We start from the raw sequence: 15,375 nt of genomic DNA on the forward strand, positions 1-15,375 counted from the left end.
TTATGTTTAGGGTGAGAAGCTCCCGAAGGAAGAACCACCAACTCAGGAAGATCGTCCTCAAACCGATGTAGTATTCGCCACCCTAGACGAAGCACCAGGACGCGGAAGAGATCTATCACTGGAGGCAGATATAGTACTAGATCACGGAGAAGTGCTGGAATCACCATTGAAGGTCAGGTGAGCTCAAGCAGTCAAGGCTGAGGTTATGGAGGCGCGGTTTTGCCATAGATATGTGGACGTGCTCTTGTCCCCATTTTTTGACAGCCCAGATGAAGGCGAGCTGTTGCGATGGTTAGTATAATGTATCCTCGATTTTGAATATGGTCCCTTTTATTAATCGCCCCATAAATTACATAGGACCAGCGTCACCAATCAACAAGTTAAAGCTTTGGACTGCGGCTCCATCTCGGAAAAGCGACCCGATTACTGCAGCTCGGAGTTGGATGGATTGTACTTCGATGTCTCGCTTGGCTTTGTAGTAGTTAAGCCAACTAGTCAGAGCAGCAACAAGCAGGCACCCTCAAAGGATCTGGTGAGACTGGGGATGCTTTCGAAAAATGTGATCGAGAGAGGATTCATTCGGTGCTGACGAAGAAGCCTGCTCTAGCAATAAGGCTAGAAGCCTCACTGGACATTAAAATGGCGAGCCGCGGCACTATTATAACGTGGGGCGATATCTGTGGAGCTTGACATTTGGACGAGGCCGTATCCCCGGACGAACAAGCGATAACGTGGCCTAGTAATCCAAGTTGTTAGTGAGACGCCCCCCTCCCTCTTAAAAACGAGAGCGAAGCTGATAACTTTATGCATTAGGTCATGAGGCCACATTTTACATCACACCGCCCTGTCACCGCATACATATACCATGTTGGAACTGTGTACAATCCGTATACCGTTCCATATCGCAGAATTCTTGCCTATCTCAGTCAAGTGGATGACATTGGTGCACTATTCAACATGGATTGGTGTGTCCATCTCCCTGCTATTCAATTCGAAGAATTCCCAAAGCGGCCGACCTTATCGAATGAGCATTTGATGCGATCGCAGCATCGTCGAAATTCAACAAACGTCGATGCTATACCATGCATTGAGTTCGACCTCTCAAGTGTTACCCTCTTCATATTGCCACTGTCGAACGCCGCAATGTATATAGCCAACTCGTTCAACTACCTGTACCTGTCCTTATCATTCATTTTCGATCATCAGCACTAGCCATATTTTCATCACAATTTTGCTTTCATTTACCACTTGTTGGTCCCCTTTTCCCTCATTGTATCCTTTTGAACCATGTGATCGTAGGTTCTGCCAACACCGTCGCGCTTTAATAATAAAGCAATTATTTTTTAACCTGACCTCTCCGCAACATGCAATCCTTAAATATTAGGCAATTGGCGCACTTGAACCTATCCTTCCTGATTTGATTTTCAATGAAGGATGACCTTTGTCGGAAAGCCATTACTCTCTTTTATTTGATTGGCTCAAATGACCCCCTTTTTCCATATACGTTAAAGCTGAGGGCTGCTTTTCTGTTATTGAAGCACTGACCCTTTGGGAGCAATGGCGGAATCTGAATTACCGCTCCCCAATTGAGTCCTTTCACTTGTAGCCCGTGAAGTGAGTACAATGTTTACTTCGCTTAATCACGATAAAGGATCGTTTGTAGATCGTGCAAAAGCAGAACGTATTGAACGTGAAAAGAAAAGACAAGAAGAAACGAAGCTTAAACGACAAGGAAGTGCTGTTCGCGTTTTACAACGATGGTGGCGACAACGGAACTATCGACCGTCTGACGCCGACATGTGGCGTGAATGGGATCAGATGCTGGATTCCGAAACCAAGATGAATGAAGCTGAACTATTACGCTGCCTCGGTTTATATTGTTTATTCAGCCGCTCCTATCCTTCCGACAAACGGTTAACCAGAGTCGCTCAGTTGGTCCTGAGATATACATCTGTCTCTGTACCTTCCTTTTATGTCTTGTTGGTGAATCGGGACTATATGCAAAGAGCTGAGCGATATCTACTGGACGTGGTTAACCAGCTTCTTAAACGAGTTGTTACATGGAACGATGACGGTACTATGTATCTTACCGGGGTAGAACTCACTGTATTATTGCAATTGCTGAACCCTACCTCTTATCAGTTAAAGCAAATGCCTCCCGCAAATAGCGTCATCGACAATCCCAAACAAACTTTACGCGCCACGGGTTGCAAAGTTTTGGAAAGCACACTGTGCAGTTTTTCGCTACGTGAGGCCATGACAGTTCGAGTACAGCAAATTGTTCGCTTGGAGGAACGCAGCAAGAAGTACAGCCAAGGCAACAGCCTTCCCTCTGATACCAAAACTATCCAGGGCATGAAACTTTGGTTGTCCACCATGGTTAGAATCGCGTTATTCCCTATTGAAAATGTCAATCAATTATTCAACATTCAAAGCTTGGACACCAGCGCGCATTATATATGCGAGAATATATTAGCTACGCCTGCCATTACTGCAATCACTGATCGAAATATGACGAACCATTTGCGTACCTGGACCATGAACGTCATTTATCCGCTCCTTACCGATAAGAAACACAATCCATGGGCAGAAGCCTTGGACGGCAATAGCTGTCTGTTTTTGCTTGGCAACATTGTAGAGCTGGCACGTGAAAAAGAAAGCAAAAGTAAGCGATTCGTGGAATTTGTCAATGCATGTCTTCGACGCTTGGCTTGCAGCTTTTCGGAACGACAGATACCCCCATTTACTCATTACCATCCTTTATTCAAATGGTCGTCGGCAACGTGGGGCAATTCTCTCGAAGCTGCTGTGTACGATCGCGTGGTGTCGCAAATGGAGTTTCTTTGGTCAATCGATTATATTGCAGACATTCTCGTTGATGTGTTAAATTTTTCACCCATGGAAAGCATACTTGCACCGAGTCGTACATCAAAATGGCGCGGAGCTTTGAAAAAACTTTCCGGGACCGAGGAAGACGGACAGACTGAAAAAGGCTACTACTATGGGCTATTTTCCATGGAGGTGCAAGCGATTTTCAGCATGTATCATCAACTATCGGCTCTGTTTACTGTCAACCGAAAAACAATTCTATATCGACTGGCCTTTACGAAGGACCTGATTCCGAAGCTGTGGCGTGTGATGCAATGTTTTGGTCCGCGAGGCAATATGGCGATTTACTTGGATGCGGCTCGAAAATCCAATACGGCTATCGAAAAGGAACCGCTGATTATCATTCTCAAAATCTTTTGTGAACTGTGTTCTATTGTATTCCTGTAAGTTCTCATGGTTTATCACACTGTTGGAAGGACGATTGCCTGATACGGAGGAGATAGCACTTTGGATGATGTAGACCTCTTTCAAAATCAAAAACCGCTGTCAACCGACGACGTCAAGAATATTGGAAGCTTCCTCAACAAATTCTACTTTGCTTTGATTCAACATGAACCCGATGAAAAGAAGGTTATACCGGCTTCTGCGGCCTATTTTCAGTCAGCACGGCGGCTATTGCTGCAAATTTATGATTTGGACACCCGGCATCGATTCTGCCCTTCGGATCATTGGTTGCTGGTTTCCGATCCAATGAATAAGCCAGGTTTCCTCTCGTTGTTCCAAACCGATCAATCCAATGCAACTGATTTCCTTGCACGAGTACGTGAAGGGGAATCTATTCCTCTGCGTATTTTACAGCTGATGCCGCATACCATCCCATTTACTACACGGTTAAAAATATTCCGAGATTGGATCACTCTGGATCGTGCAACGGTGATGACCAAGCACGTCAGGTCGATTACGGTGCGAAGGAAGTATCTCTTAGAAGATGGTCTTCGTGGACTCTCCGGCTTACCGCCGTCAGCTTGGAAAGGGACAATACGTGTCACCTTTGTCAACGAATATGGTACCCATATTGGCAACCTCTCAACTTGTAGAATGGTTTCATTGATTTGGGTATGTTTTTGTTTTTATAGGCACGGAAGAAGCGGGAATTGATCAGGGTGGACCATTCAAAGGTAATCAAAACCTTCGCAGATCGTTGGATGTAGACGTCATATTATAAAATGCTAATTATGTTTGCATCAATCCAGACTTCATTACATTGATCGTTCAGGAAGTATTCAAGCCCGATTTTGGTCTGTTTACATCTACGACCAACAATATGCTTTATCCATCGCCTTCATCATCGATCCACGGTGCTCGTCACATTAGCATTTTTGAATTCATTGGAAAGGTATATTCATATCGCTCTACCATATTCAGAGCCAATGAAACTGATAATTGATACTACTTTCTGAAGCTCATGGGCAAAGCCGTCTATGAAGGGATACTATTGGATGCACAATTCGCTGGTTTCCTTTTATCCAAATTGCTTGGTCGAAATGTCTTTTTGGAAGAACTGAAAGAGTTGGACATTGATGTTTGGCGTAATTTGACATTTCTCAAACGCTATGATGGTATGATTATGTTATGTTTTTGAATCCGTAAATACGCTGTAACGAAAAGGGTAGGCGATGTGGAGGATCTGGGCCTGACGTTTGCCGTTGACGAAGAAGTGGTTGGTGAAATGGTCACCCACGAATTGAAATATGTAGGTACAGCATTCTTACATCATGACCGGGTAACTTACAATTGCATAGTATGGCAAACACTTGACCGTAACGAACCCCAATAAACTCGAGTACATATTTCTAATGGCCGACTACAAGCTAAACCAACGAACGCGGGAGCAGACAGCAGCGTTTGTCAATGGTTTTCGGAGTGTCATCTCGGCGTCATGGATCAAGGTGTTTTCTCCACCTGAGCTACAAAGGTTAGGATAACTGAATAGGCAAACTGGATTCTTCCGATAGTAAATTCTGCGTAATGTTTAATGCGGGTACAATTTAGGATCATTTCAGGCGAAGACACTGACTTTGGTAGGTCTCTGACAAAAGTCTACAGGGGAATATACAGATTAACCGGTTTGCTTTAGATGTGAATGACCTTCGCAAGCATGTCGAGTATCAAAATGGGTATTTTGACCAGCATCCCGTCATTCGGCTATTGTGGCAAATTGTGGACGAGTTCTCATCTGAAGATAAACGAGCATTTCTCAGATTTGTTACCAGCTGTTCGAAGGTAGAAAAAATCACACATCTCAAGTGATAAACGCAGTAAGGTCAGGCCCCGTGGGTTTTGACAGACCTTGATTTTTTTAGCCTCCTTTGGGTGGGTTTGACTACCTTAGTCCACCATTCACCATCCGTATGGTGGCCACCGAAGCCGATCCTTCAAATACCGGCAACACCAGAGTCAAATTGGTAAAATCCTTGTTTAAAGGAAGAGACAATAAAAATGGCTGGTTACCGACCAGCTCGACATGGTAGGATCCAATTTTCTTTTGGCTCATTACATAGTACTAACTGCTGCTCTTAATAGTTTCAACCTATTGAAGCTGCCAGGTAGGCCTCTTAGACATATGATAGCGTTGGGGTGCGTACTCAGGTCTTAAACTTCTTATTTTACTTAGCGTACACTAAAAAGTCTTTGTTAAGAGAAAAGCTGTGCTATGGTAAGTCCCATTTACAATGCGATGCATCATCCGAATTATAATACTAAAACGAAACTGTATGATAGTCATCCATTCAAACGCTGGTTTTGAACTAAGCTAGAAACAGCTTATGATATTTCCTGGTCGAACTCGTTAGTCTTCTTTTTTTGAAACTGATTCATGTGATTCGATAGACTGACATATTTATCGAATGACGGGTCATTCTGGAAATTGTGTGATGAATAAAATTACAATATCAGACAAACATAATGGGGTTCGCAAGTTATAATACAATATCAATAGGGTTGTTGGTTGTCATGATACCCAATGTTTTACAGTATGGAGAAAACGCTAAAGGAGTTATTCATGGCTGTTTGTCAAGCAAAACATAGCGGCTACCATGGTAGCGGATACGACCGTCATGCACGAAAGGGTTGGCGATTAGCTCGGGGTCGAATATCGGCGTCATGTAGGCTATACGTGCGTTACTGACTGCTAACACACAACAAGCGATAAATAGCGGGATATAAAACATGGAAAGGAAACGCTGGTGACACAGAAGGATTTCAGTTGCATAAATAAGTCTTCGCGACAATCTGACATTAACAAGTGAACCTGTCAGGTTATCTTTGCAAAGGTCAGTAACCTAATTGAGAAAGGAGAGAAAAGAACGAAAACACTATAAAAACAAAGGGATTTGAAAATGCGGCGTCAAGTCTCATGACAACTTGGGCTTTTTAATATGGGCCACCCAATGTAAACTGGAATGAGTATGTCATCCCATTGAAAAAAATCAAAGTTTGCATCCCTCACTATTCCTTACACCTGATATACTTGTTTTCCCCATACTGAAGCATCACATTATTTAACCGCAATGACACTCTAAAAACACTACAGTGGTTTGCGGTGTGGGTAAAATATCATCCTTGGGTGATAGCATTTGTTTAATTAATTTAATCATTAGAATTTGCCATCAGCTGTCAGTTGCAGGTTTGCTACTTCTCAATCACAAAGTACAAGTCTGTATCCTTTCAAATCGTTACAATCACCGCCTGATTTAGGCGGGAACCCAAAAAAGTGCTGCTTTATTCTAAAAATCGAACGATACTGTAACTGTACTAGAAGGCAACAGAGCAAATGAATTTATCTTTTGGCATGTCCATGGTAAAGCTATCCACAGCTAAGTATACAGTGATGGAGACACGCAAGTAGGTTTAGCGTAGATGTTTATTATTACGAAAAAGCATACGAAATTATTGCGCTCACGTCGACCCTGCCACGTCGACGCTGTGACCAAAAGCTTTTGTCGATTTCGCGCATTTAATTCTCTTCAATGACGAATCAAAAAAGCGGTATGGACTTATTCGGTACGACTGGATTTACCTTGATCCTTGCGCCGGCGTCCTCTTTTTGCACATATTCAATAGCCACATGACGGTAAGAATATCGCGTTGGTCATGTGCCTCGATTGAGATTGTAATGACCGCATACCGTAGGACAAGCATAATTAAAAAGTGAATAGTTGTTACAAGGCATGAGGCTTTGGAGCAAATAGGCTATCTAGATAGTGTTCTCATGTGAAATTATATAAATGCAAAGATGTATGATTTATATTTCAGTGCCATTGATTAATTATTGGAAATACATCTGTCAAAGCTCTTTTTGCTTTGGCTACCTCCGTGGCAGTTTTTTTTCCAAGCGGTGTAGTGCCTTTATATTATAATTATTCAAATGCACCATTCATGTGCGTTCTGTCAATTGCCATCTTGCAGGCAATAATATATATTTGTACCATGTAGATGCAGTATATCGCAGAAGACTCTGCGATAACTGATTTGTTTCATCATGCACGACTTGAGAATATAGAGAATCCTCTCTGGGTTAATGACTCAGGAAGATCTGCTATTCCTTTTTTTGTTTAGCAGACATTTTCCTATGCTGCAGGCTCGGATAATATTATTTATAGGATGGATCTTTATGAGAGTACGATCTATTGGGCTGCTATTTTTGAAAGAATGAAAGAGCCATCGTCTCCTGAATGATAAGCGAGGTGTATTTTGTCAGTCAACGCCCTTATCATACCATTTCATTATCGCACAGTTTACGCTCAATCCAGGAAATCATACCATGGGCGCTTGTCACACTAAGAAAAAATCCTCGTCAGATCTTTCTTATTGAATTAATCATGGTCTACGGAGACGATGATATGATGGAATGAGGAATTGCACCATCAGGTACACGGTACTATACGGTATAAATAAAAAAAATTCGGAATGGGATTACCGTAATCATGGTACCGTGGATACTCCTTGCACAGTGAGATAACACGGATCCTCATCTTTCAGGGCCTAGGATCGTAAATGAACCCCACGTGGCGAAATGTTCTTATAGAAAACGGCTGTAAATCATGGCTTACATTATCATACTGAATCCGTGGAAAAAAGATGGGCATGCGTTGCATTTCCCGAATTGAAGTATTTTGTGTCACAAATATCAAACAAGCTCTTTTGCGATCTCCCCCAGCTTGAACCGAGTGAAGTTTCATTTTTTTTTTTTTTTGGGTTTCTTGGGTGATATTTTTTTTTCCCTTTTCGTTTATTTTGCTACTGTTTTCTTCTTCTTGTGGCTATTTACTTCCCGTCAATCTGCGACCATCCACCTCATCTATTAGATATTCGGTTCTTCATTTCACGCTCGAATCGTTACATTAGCGAATAGCCTGTTCATATTATACACAATGTCCAAAGCATCGTTCTTACGAGAGTGAGTATCCTTGTTCTTCTAGAAGACCCGTTCATTGAACAATCAGGAACCGTGAACTGAAAACAACACGGCCACTTTTATTATCGAACCCTTATTTACTGTTGTTTCGTTGTTCAGGTACAAAATTGTCATTGTCGGTGGAGGCGGTAAGTTGCAGTGACTTTAGGAGCTTCACAGCAACACAGTATTGATCGGAATATGAACCTTAGGCGTCGGTAAATCCGCCCTAACCATCCAATTTATTCAGTCCCATTTTGTGGATGAATACGATCCAACCATCGAAGGTATGCTCGCTTGTCTAATACCGTCTGATTTTTTACTTCCACCTTTGACATATGAAAAATATCCAGATTCATACCGAAAGCAATGTGTAATCGATGATGAGACCGCTTTGTTGGATGTATTGGATACAGCTGGTCAAGAAGAATACAGGTACGTCGATATTTGTTCGAAGGCAAACAGGATCATGGTTGACAAAGCTTTGTGCAGTGCTATGAGAGAGCAATATATGCGCAACGGCGAAGGCTTCATTCTTGTGTACTCTATAACATCACGACTTTCCTTCGAAGAGATCAACACCTTCTACCAGCAAATCCAGCGCGTAAAGGATCGCGACTTTTTCCCCATGGTATTAGTTGGTAACAAATGTGATCTTGAAGGTGACAGACAGGTCTCCAGCCAAGGTAAATATAGAACGGTTCTTATCATCATCACCGTCACCATTCAGTCTCCATCTGCTGATCATGAACGACGGCCTTGTATACTGGATTTTTATTGATTGGTTTCCTTGAATTAGAGGGCCGCGACCTTGCTAAACAGTTCGGTTGTCCGTTCCATGAAACGTCCGCAAAGCAGCGTATCAGAGTGGATGACATCTTTTACGAAGTGGTACGAGAAATCCGTCGCATGAACAAAGAACAGGAGCATCGAGCAAAAGGGGGTCATCGCGAACATTTCGCCGTGGAAGAGGACAGCCAGAACAGCAGTTGTTGTGGATGTGTGCTGATGTGAAAAAAGGACCCGACCCTCTTATTTTTGTTTTCTGCGGATCTTCGTTCTTGTCTTTCCTTACCGTCTTTTTTCTTTCTTCTTTGCTTATAGCAGCGACCGTATCTTTTTCTTTCCCTACCTAGTTCATATAATGTTTATTTCTATACTTATTTGTGTAATTCTTTTTCCTTCGTTTTCTTCCTGTTCTTTCTCGGTTATCACATTATATACTCTGCGGGGTGATCATGTCTTATTATTACATCTTTCGATTCTCCTTCTATTATTGTAAAAAAAAAAGGGGGAAAAAAAGGAGGAGAAAACAATGAATTTTTTTGAAGAATAAAAAAAAAAATGCAATGAAACGCTTGTCTAGAAAATGTCGAGTGTGGTGAATGTTTTGGGCTTCTGTTCTGCCGCCCGTTTCTCTTTTTCGGCGCCGATTTTCTCCAGTAATTCCATCTGTAAAAGAAATCATAATGTTTAATGTTTAATGTTTAATGCGACTTGTATATTCCAAAATTCAACGGAGCAATGACCACATACCTTGCGCTGATCCATAACGTTCTTGTTCTTTTTACGCAAATGTCGTTTCAGTGCGGAATTTCTTCCTCGCATCTTCTTCTTTTCCTTCGCAGGAGTGTCAGGGCCCTTCTCCTCCATTTCCTCTAACCGTCGTTTCTTCAATTCTTCTTTAGTAACCTTGGTAACTTTGCCGATCTGGGTAGGATCCAGCACAATCATTTCAGGCTGAAGCTTGTCAAGCAAACTGTGAACTTCAGCTTCTTGTCTCTGCTTCTTGGTCTGGAATGGATTAGCTTCCAAAGAATCAAAGTTCGGTTCACCAGCACCTGTAACATCATACATGGATTAGTACTTTATTGCGGCTTTCTCTTTTTCATCATCACACGTAATCGACACATACCTGGCACCACGATGCTGGAGATACCCTTTTCGTGGCCGAAACCAAGTACATCTTCATATGGGCAGAACTGCACATCGAAAATGGCCGAAGAAGGCTGCAAATGATTCATATATGGTGATTCTTGCTTTGTAAGGAAAGCATCTTTCCAGATCTGAGTACAAAGAATAATGTCACGGTTAAACAATCCGGCGAAAACATCGAGCGATATAACTACACAACTTACTGATACATGTGTACTCCAACCAACACCGAGAAGACCTTTTTGTGAAATTGAAAGAGATGTTGCAGGTCGAGGCGTATAATAACTCTGTAATTCCTCGAATTTTCGGATATCCCAGATTTTCAATTGACCATCCAGACCAGAAGTCGCCATATAGCGCCCGGAATTGTCCACTGCCACGGATTGTACCGGTCCCTTATGACACAACATTTTCACTAATGGCGCTGACATGGTTGGAGACCACAAAGTCACCGTACCTAAGCTTACAGTCAATATCCCAAAAAAGCCCATCTTTGATATAAGTGGATCTACTTTACCATTGCTGTGGCCGAGATGAAGAACAGCATTGTATGGATTTTGCGCCATAGCTTTACATGGACCCAATTTGGTTCTGTGTTCTGATACCAGCTGACCGGTGGATGTATCCTGATATTTGAGATAACCTGCATTGCCCTAAATCAATGCTTAATTAATTGACATATTTACCGATGTATTCTTCATTTCTAATTACTTACAACTGTCGCCAGCAAGTAATGGTAGGGTAAAAATTCCAACTTGTTCACTTCGATATGATCCTTCAAACGATGGATTTCCAAACCGGTATGATCGTAGATATAAACGTATTTTTTTTGTGCGACAGCCAACATCGTCTCGTTATGCAGCCACCTACAATCACAAACCAACCGTCAGTTATGTCCATTCCCCCCTCACGAGTTCGACATCAACTTACTTGACATCGCGCACGATTTCCTTGACATGAGTCTCAAAGTGAAGTTTGCTTGTTTGCCAATCGAATGCAGCGATATGTCCTTTTTTGCCACCGATGAGAAGATGCCTAAATAAAAAAAAAATTCAAGTTTCTGTCAATAATGCATTCTCGGCAATGCGTCGCTGCGATGGATCTTACCGGCCATTTCTGGTATAATCGACTGCATATGGACCGAATTCCGGTAAATCCAAAGTAAAAATCTACAATGGTTGGTTAACAAACGATGCCAAAAGACCCATTGTTGAATGTACTTCGACGACTTACTTTATTTGCGGTATTGACATCGACGGCATCTTTGAGTTGATCTTGTTGGAATTTGTAAGTTCGTTCGATACCTTCAGCTTCCAGGAACCCTGCTTCTTCACCGAGCAGAAGTTCAGCTCGAGCAGCGGCACGAGCAGCTTCACGAATTTCATCTTCTTGCTTTCGAAGCTTTCCCTTTAACTTTTTATCTTTGATTTTCTAATAGATCCGGTTAACTATCATGGATCTCGTGTAGATCGAACGTCGTATTTGTCCTACTTTGTAAGAAACTGATTTGCCGCGAAGATATTTTTCTTCATTCTCGACATGGGCTTCGTCCAATCCATCGGATTTGGGTTTCTTTGATTCGGCCATGCTCTTTAACGGATCTTAAGCGTGGATCGTCTTTGCGGGTAAGAAAAAGAAAATCAAGCTGTGTTTACGGGCGGTTTCCGCATTTGGTCAGTCTCACTTTGGCCGTCAAGCCACCACTTCGTGCGGAGTCTCATTTGATGCAGTGAGCGGTAATTCACAGGCCGCCGGAAAGCATCCCTCCACTGCAAAAAGGGGAATCTTTCAACCTGCCCCCTCCCAAAAGAAAGCGTTCCGATGGATACAAGTTCCCATGCTGCATATACTTTTACATATTTTTTTTTATCTTTTCGATCTTTGTCTTAGATTACAGTTATGACGTCTGGCTGTCTTTTGGATGGCTGCAAAAGGTCAATGGACTGCAGACCTTTTCTAGGTAGGCTGTTGATTCTAAGACGATGCGTAATTTATATAGCACAGAGTCAAATTGATATTTGCCGCCTCTATATGTCCTTTCATTTCTTTTCCTTAATTTTAAGTGGTTGAACTATCATAATTAAAATATTTTACAGTCCTGTATCTTTTTTTTCGACCTTTCCATCTTTCATCCTCATTACTCGCCCTCGAGCACGATTTGATATTCGAAGCAGAAAATCCATGCGGTGCTCAAAATCCCACAATTGCAGCACGATGTGGACTTGCCTCAATCAACATTTCCGAACGTGTTGATTCATATGGAACTAAACAATAATGAACACCCGTTCCCATTTGCAAAGAAAACCGAAACGAACGAATATCCTGAGTGAGAAACTCAGACATTCCTTTTTTAATTACTGATTAAACAAATTCTCCCTTTTTCCATGACATCTTGATGCGATCCCATATGCCGCCTGGACTTAAACCTGGTCTGACATCCAAATAGAAGCTTACTGCCTCTGGTCGTCGCGGATCTCTCTTGCCCGTATAGAAATCAATTACATACGTTACTCTCTCACCACAACGATCCACTGTCCAGTCATGACGATCAAAAGGAAGAGTATATCTGGAGAAAAACGTATCAGTATATTATTCATTGAATAACAGCATACCAACTTTTCTTACCCGAACAATGATCGGAACCGTGCCTTTGGTGTGATGTCTTTCGGCCGACCCTGGAACTTCAGTAACTTTGGCTGATTGCATTCTCTGAATGAAAAAATAAAAAAACCTACTCAGTAACGCTGGCCTATGCTGACTATCAATAAACCACTTACGTCTGATGCATGCTTTCCCATTCAAGGATTTTCTGCCATGCTTGTTCATTTACAGCGTTATGAATCGGTACGACCACTGGCATATCTTCTTCTTTTGGATCCCAGTTTTTTCGGCGCATAGCATTGAAGAACATTTGCTCAGAAGGGTAGATCCATTTACTTTCCGATCCCTGGGCTCGAGGAATCGTTGAAGTTTCTCGGTCAAGGCCCAGAGGCATTTTTTGATCCGACTGTTGTGTTTGCGAAATGTTGGGCATGTAATTGCTCTCGTTGAAAGTGTCAGAATCACAACCTTTGTCCGAAGGACTGGCCTGCGGCAGAAAGTGTTTGTAGGCAGAAGGATCCACAGGGCACTTCTCGGTTTCGCTATTATCAGCCGTTGGTGGTAGGAAATGCTTATAAGCCGATGGATCCACAGGGCATTTGGGTTGATCTTGCGCCGATGGTGTCGAGCCATGATTAGAATGATCTACAGGGCATTTGGCAGCGTTCGGAGGAACAGAAGAAGCTTCTTTCTTCATTTTAGAATGATCAACGGGGCATTGTCCGGGATTGCTTGGTGCCTTGGCCTCCTGTTCAACAGGGCACTTGGCTGCTGCGTCGTTTGCCATGGGAGTTGTAAATGGAAACCGGGCGAGCCCGAGTGGCCAAACACACGATCCATGCCATATCGGATACGACGAAAGTGACTGCTTATTTCTATTCAGCAGAAATTTCCACGGTTTGGCTTCTTTGTGCTCCTAAAGGAAAACATACTGTAGTTGTCATCACGAGATCATACAAATACCTCTCTGAATGGGCCTCAAATTATGGTAAACATCATATCGATTTGGATATTTTATTACGGATTTTTGTGAACATAAATTTAAAAATCAGCAAGTACACCTGACGAATAACGGTGGGTTCGTTGCAAGCGGATACTGTGTCGCTCATAATGTCTAGAAAGACAAACGGACAAAAATATGTTATGATACAACTTCTTTTTTTTTGCCCGAAATAGTAATCATGCTGTGGGGAAACATGGCACAAAGCGCTTTTCTTCAGCGGTGATGCCCTGCATGAAATTTCATTGGTGACCGAAAAAACTGTCACGCTCTCGTTCGCAGCTTAAAAAGTTCAATCCTTGTTCATGCGTCCTCTTCCCCCACATCAAGAAGCCTTTTTTTACCTCTTTATTCTTGATAACCGATATGACCGAATTCTATCCACTTATTAACAATAGCAGAAGGCGTTCAAGCGCGCACCACTCATTTATAAGCACCAAGACCGTAGCCAATGTATTATCCACGATCAAACAACATCCCTATCGTCCACTGATTGATTTGCCTGTGAGGGCAACCATTGAAGAGACACTCGACCTACTTTTAGCAGAGGATATCATCTCTGTACCTGTGTATCGATGCGATAATAACAAAAAGCATTACATTACGATTGTGAGCGCTTTAGACCTTTTGAAGTGGTTGAGCAACCATGTAAGTATCGCCAAATAGGATGCTGAAACCAATCCAGCTGACTTGTTTTTTATTTATTTTGCTTTATTAGACCGATTTGGAAACCCTGCAGAGCACACGAGACATCATGCTCAGTCCACTTAGCGAAGCTATTGGCATGACGGATGAGAGTTCTCGCTTGGTTACTATTCGTCCGACAGATTCACTGGAAAGTGTTATTGCACTGTTGAGTAACAACAGTCATCGCGTTCTTGTGCAAGGCGAGAACACTCCCGTTCTATTGTCACAGATGGATATTGTCAAATATTTACATTCGCACAATCACCAGCTGGGCGCTGCCATTTTGGATCTTACTGTTCCCACGATTGTTGAAAAAGCATTGGCACGACGTCACCATGACCAATCCGTCATTTCTATCAACTTCAAAACCACGGCCTTGGATGCGTTTGTCGAAATGGCCCACAGGCAAATAGGTGCACTTCCGATCGTGGATGATACGGATACCTTGGTGGCCGACATCAGTCCCAAAGATTTGCGTGGTTTAAATCGCAACCGATTCGATACTTTAGCAAAGCCGGTCATCATATACCTCAAGACGAGCCACGGCGAACTGTGCCCTCCTTTCACTTGTCATGAACGATTTACTTTGTCCCAGATAATGGCAGCGTTTGTACTGCGGAAAGCTCAACGGATATGGTGGTGCAATCAGGATGGTCGACTTAACGGTGTTATAACGCTCAGTGATTTTTTGGGCACTTTTATCGACGAAATATAAGCATTTGTTACTTGTTATTTTCCCATTCTGGTCTTTGTTCTTTTCCTCGCTTTTCTTCTAATACAACAAAAAAACTGTGTGCTTTCATCCAAGTGATATGGAGAAGAAAATATGTGGTTGTTATGCAGAAAATTGGCGCGGAAATCGCTTCTG

The 15,375-nt window shown here is 42.4% G+C and overlaps 6 protein-coding genes across 6 annotated transcripts; 4 read left to right on the top strand and 2 right to left on the bottom strand.

Moving 5' to 3' along the window:
- The first annotated feature begins 99 nt into the window (after window positions 1-99).
- On the top strand, window positions 100-703 carry BYT42DRAFT_139563 (uncharacterized protein). The gene is made up of 2 exons (XM_051562235.1): window positions 100-291; window positions 358-703. Exons 1-2 carry the CDS (start codon window positions 206-208, stop codon window positions 587-589), a joined length of 318 nt encoding a protein of 105 aa, XP_051418811.1. The 5' UTR covers window positions 100-205; the 3' UTR covers window positions 590-703.
- Window positions 704-1,428: 725 nt separating this feature from the next.
- BYT42DRAFT_587536 (uncharacterized protein) lies at window positions 1,429-5,795 on the top strand. Its single transcript, XM_051570178.1, has 13 exons — window positions 1,429-3,272; window positions 3,333-3,895; window positions 3,966-4,007; window positions 4,083-4,225; window positions 4,292-4,448; window positions 4,503-4,582; window positions 4,632-4,804; window positions 4,882-4,910; window positions 4,967-5,112; window positions 5,193-5,356; window positions 5,413-5,435; window positions 5,504-5,545; window positions 5,611-5,795. Exons 1-13 carry the CDS (start codon window positions 1,624-1,626, stop codon window positions 5,643-5,645), a joined length of 3,246 nt encoding a protein of 1,081 aa, XP_051418812.1. The 5' UTR covers window positions 1,429-1,623; the 3' UTR covers window positions 5,646-5,795.
- A 2,466-nt stretch (window positions 5,796-8,261) lies between these two features.
- BYT42DRAFT_505076 (ras-like protein 3) lies at window positions 8,262-9,298 on the top strand (the record flags this gene model as incomplete). Its single annotated transcript, XM_051565004.1, has 6 exons — window positions 8,262-8,287; window positions 8,405-8,433; window positions 8,497-8,571; window positions 8,638-8,719; window positions 8,777-8,970; window positions 9,084-9,298. 6 exons carry the CDS (start codon window positions 8,262-8,264, stop codon window positions 9,296-9,298), a joined length of 621 nt encoding a protein of 206 aa, XP_051418813.1.
- Window positions 9,299-9,646: 348 nt separating this feature from the next.
- BYT42DRAFT_618198 (WD40-repeat-containing domain protein) lies at window positions 9,647-11,806 on the bottom strand (the record flags this gene model as incomplete). Its single annotated transcript, XM_051572255.1, has 10 exons — window positions 9,647-9,736; window positions 9,821-10,125; window positions 10,200-10,350; window positions 10,423-10,676; window positions 10,737-10,872; window positions 10,935-11,085; window positions 11,150-11,254; window positions 11,327-11,388; window positions 11,453-11,650; window positions 11,711-11,806. The coding sequence occupies 10 exons, from the start codon at window positions 11,804-11,806 to the stop codon at window positions 9,647-9,649; spliced, it is 1,548 nt and encodes a 515-aa protein (XP_051418814.1).
- A 774-nt stretch (window positions 11,807-12,580) lies between these two features.
- On the bottom strand, window positions 12,581-13,517 carry BYT42DRAFT_504876 (cytochrome c/c1 heme-lyase; the record flags this gene model as incomplete). Its single annotated transcript, XM_051564993.1, has 3 exons — window positions 12,581-12,785; window positions 12,845-12,928; window positions 12,997-13,517. 3 exons carry the CDS (start codon window positions 13,515-13,517, stop codon window positions 12,581-12,583), a joined length of 810 nt encoding a protein of 269 aa, XP_051418815.1.
- A 669-nt stretch (window positions 13,518-14,186) lies between these two features.
- BYT42DRAFT_549776 (uncharacterized protein) lies at window positions 14,187-15,222 on the top strand (the record flags this gene model as incomplete). The annotated part of the gene is made up of 2 exons (XM_051566095.1): window positions 14,187-14,468; window positions 14,539-15,222. The coding sequence occupies 2 exons, from the start codon at window positions 14,187-14,189 to the stop codon at window positions 15,220-15,222; spliced, it is 966 nt and encodes a 321-aa protein (XP_051418816.1).
- Window positions 15,223-15,375: the final 153 nt, after the last annotated feature.

Source organism: Radiomyces spectabilis (assembly GCF_025331425.1).
Source record: "Radiomyces spectabilis strain NRRL 2753 chromosome Unknown BYT42scaffold_16, whole genome shotgun sequence".
NCBI classification, from domain to species: domain Eukaryota; kingdom Fungi; phylum Mucoromycota; class Mucoromycetes; order Mucorales; family Radiomycetaceae; genus Radiomyces; species Radiomyces spectabilis.

Excerpts from the sequence above, each read along its gene's own strand:
- BYT42DRAFT_139563 (XM_051562235.1), top strand. The coding sequence starts at position 206 with ATGGAGGCGCGGTTTTGCCATAGATATGTGGACGTGCTCTTGTCCCCA. Across the intron at positions 292-357 it reads GAAGGCGAGCTGTTGCGATG|GACCAGCGTCACCAATCAAC; the intron begins GTTAGTATAATG and ends TAAATTACATAG.
- BYT42DRAFT_587536 (XM_051570178.1), top strand. The coding sequence starts at position 1,624 with ATGTTTACTTCGCTTAATCACGATAAAGGATCGTTTGTAGATCGTGCA. Across the intron at positions 4,449-4,502 it reads ATTTCTCAAACGCTATGATG|GCGATGTGGAGGATCTGGGC; the intron begins GTATGATTATGT and ends CGAAAAGGGTAG. Across the intron at positions 5,546-5,610 it reads AAGAGAAAAGCTGTGCTATG|TCATCCATTCAAACGCTGGT; the intron begins GTAAGTCCCATT and ends ACTGTATGATAG.